We start from the raw sequence: 2,712 nt of genomic DNA on the forward strand, positions 1-2,712 counted from the left end.
TTTTTACCATACAAGTAATGTATCACTAAAATTATTAATTTTTTATTGTATTCTAATGAAACAATGAGATGATAATTTGTAAATTTTGTCAATTTCTATATATTTTATCACTCAAACTGTTTTTACGGGTCACTATCACCATAATACTTTTTTATTTTAATTAATAAAATATTTATATTATTAGTGATTTTATAATAACAATTATATATCAATAATAATCAAACCCTATCAAATGATCTAAGATATAAATGAACCTACCCGTGCGGACGCACGGGTCTTCTACTAGTTTGTCAATAAAAAGAATGCCGACTAACTTATTGACTAAACTAATATATATCCTGCAACGCTGACATGGCAAGTCAATCCAAAAACAAACTCAAAATGTAGAAATTTCTAAAAATAATAAAAAATAAATATAAAATATAATTGTAAAAGAAAACTAAAAACAAAACCTAGAAAACCCTATTAAAATATCATTTAGTAAACAAAACACTAATATAAAAAAAATTCAATTCAAACCTATATAAGAAAAAACATTTGATAGTGTAGTAATATCAAATCTTTTAAAAACGAAACTTCATTAATTTTTATGACAATTCTAACATTTACTATAAAGTATAAACTACTTAGAGAAAATGTTCATTAGATTCCGATTAAAGAGGTGTTAGTTGTTCCATGTCATCATACCGATTTAAAAATCACATAATAAATTTTTTTTAAAAAAAGAGTAATTTGAAAAAAAAATTAAAACTAGTTAAAAAAACTAGCAGGATTAATTTTTTTATCGATTAACAAGATACCAATTTACTACTATATATTAAAAAACATGGCTTTTGTAAGTGTGTATGAATTATGAAACATTATGCTAAAAAATTTACACTTGCTCATTACAGCAAAAGGGCACACGAATCATATTTACAAAACGCCGTCGTTATGTCACTTTACTCCTAAAACAGATAAGTTCAAAAACTAGAAACAGCAAATTCAAACACGCTTCAAAGCACAAACTAAGCAAGTACTAGTGTGAAACAGTTACAAACAGTTATTCTACGTGCCACGTCATCTTTCAACAACTATTCAAAACTTCGAGCCCAATGAACACACGCTAACATCGGGCCCACACGTGGCAGCCACCGAATTCGTTCGGCGCCAAAACAAATCCTAATGTGAAGAGGTGATTTCAGACTCACCTACTCCCCATGACTCGGACCGCCTCCCTGACACGAACCGGTTCATTGAACCCAAACCGGGCGGTTCACTGTAAACCGATTCTTCAAACGAGTCCTCGGTTCGGCTCGCTATCTTGTTTCTTGAGGAAGATTCATCTCCCGGTGGAAGGTCAAGATCCGTTTTCTGTGCTGATTTTCCACTCCGGTGGCTTCGGAAAATTGCGCAAACGCTTTGGATGAAACCGGTTTTCTTCTTTCTTTGACTACGGGAAGATTTTTGTCTAACAACGGTGACGGAGGTGGTGGTGGAGGAAACCGACCTCTGACGAGTTCTCAACCGGCGATTACAACTCCGTTTGGATCTAACTCTTCCTATGCAAGAAACCTTCGGAGACGAAGGCTCCAAAACTATAGAATCAGATTTTCCTCCGATTGACGCGCTTCGTTTCGGAAACAACCTAGTGTTGTTTCCCGGTCGATGCTTACGCTGGCACCGAACTTCCGCAAACGAAGCTTTCTGAGATTTCGGCAATCCGATTATCGTAGCCTTGGATTTCTTCATATTCTTGGAGAATCGCTGCGAGTTTGAGGCGGAGTTAGGGTTTAGGTTCGTGGAAATCGAACTTCCTTTGGTTGATTCGTTTCGTTCGTAGACGGCGTTTCTGTCAAACCAGTCCAATTCCGCGTCGTTGGAAAGCCAAAACGATTCCGGCGGCGGTGAGTCGGAATGATGCTGTTGTTGGGATTGTAATTGTGAATTTTCCGTTGGTTCGCATGCGATTTTATGGTCGGTGGCGACGCCGGATAAAGCGGAAACTAACGCTTCGAAATCTAACTGTGGCATAGTGGTTGTTGAAACTTGAAAGCTGAAAACCTAACTTGTTGAATAAGAGAGAATATGAAGTGTGTAGGTTTGAAAGTTTGTTGAGTATGGTAGTGGTTTTGGTTATGTATTTATATGAAAGAATGAATGGAATGAATATTCGATTAACTCTAAAGCTATTTTTATTCTTCTAGAGATATTGAAAAAGTTTCTTTGTAATTATCATTATTATTATTGGCCCGTCAAAAGAAGTCGAAAGCAATGTCAAAAGCAAACAAAGAAACAAATAACAAATAAAAATAAAACTACTGATTAAACTGATCAGGCGTGACGTGGGCTGTTGGTTTACAATTCGCATGTTTTCCATTAGTTGGTTCAAAAATTTCTAACGATTATTGTTACATCACTACTTAATGTAACAAATAAAAAATAGAAATTTGTTAAAACAAGTTCTTCAAATTTAATTTCTTTATTTATGTTCTTAAGAGTATAAACTAATACTAGTTTGTATACCCGTGCGTAGGGGTGGCAAAACGGGCCGCCCGCCCCGCCTTTAGTCCGCCAAAATACGAGCAGGGCGGACATGCCCGCCAAGTGAAATGGACATAAAAATCATGCCCGCCCCGCCAAGATGACGGGTTGGCGGGCGGCGGGCATGCCCGTTTTTTTTTTTAATAGATTAATAATTTTTTTTATCTTTTAATTAATTTTTTTACTTAT

At 35.6% G+C, this 2,712-nt stretch overlaps 1 protein-coding gene across 1 annotated transcript; it reads right to left on the minus strand.

Moving 5' to 3' along the window:
* Window positions 1-831: 831 nt before the first annotated feature.
* LOC131631120 (uncharacterized) lies at window positions 832-2,141 on the minus strand. Its single transcript, XM_058901897.1, has one exon. The coding sequence runs from the start codon at window positions 2,011-2,013 to the stop codon at window positions 1,162-1,164; it is 852 nt and encodes a 283-aa protein (XP_058757880.1). The 5' UTR covers window positions 2,014-2,141; the 3' UTR covers window positions 832-1,161.
* Between the last annotated feature and the right edge of the window lie 571 nt (window positions 2,142-2,712).

The sequence above is a fragment of the Vicia villosa genome, unplaced genomic scaffold (assembly GCF_029867415.1).
Source record: "Vicia villosa cultivar HV-30 ecotype Madison, WI unplaced genomic scaffold, Vvil1.0 ctg.000775F_1_1, whole genome shotgun sequence".
NCBI lineage: Eukaryota > Viridiplantae > Streptophyta > Magnoliopsida > Fabales > Fabaceae > Vicia > Vicia villosa.

Coding starts and splice junctions, on each gene's coding strand:
- LOC131631120 (XM_058901897.1), bottom strand. CDS start 2,013: ATGCCACAGTTAGATTTCGAAGCGTTAGTTTCCGCTTTATCCGGCGTC.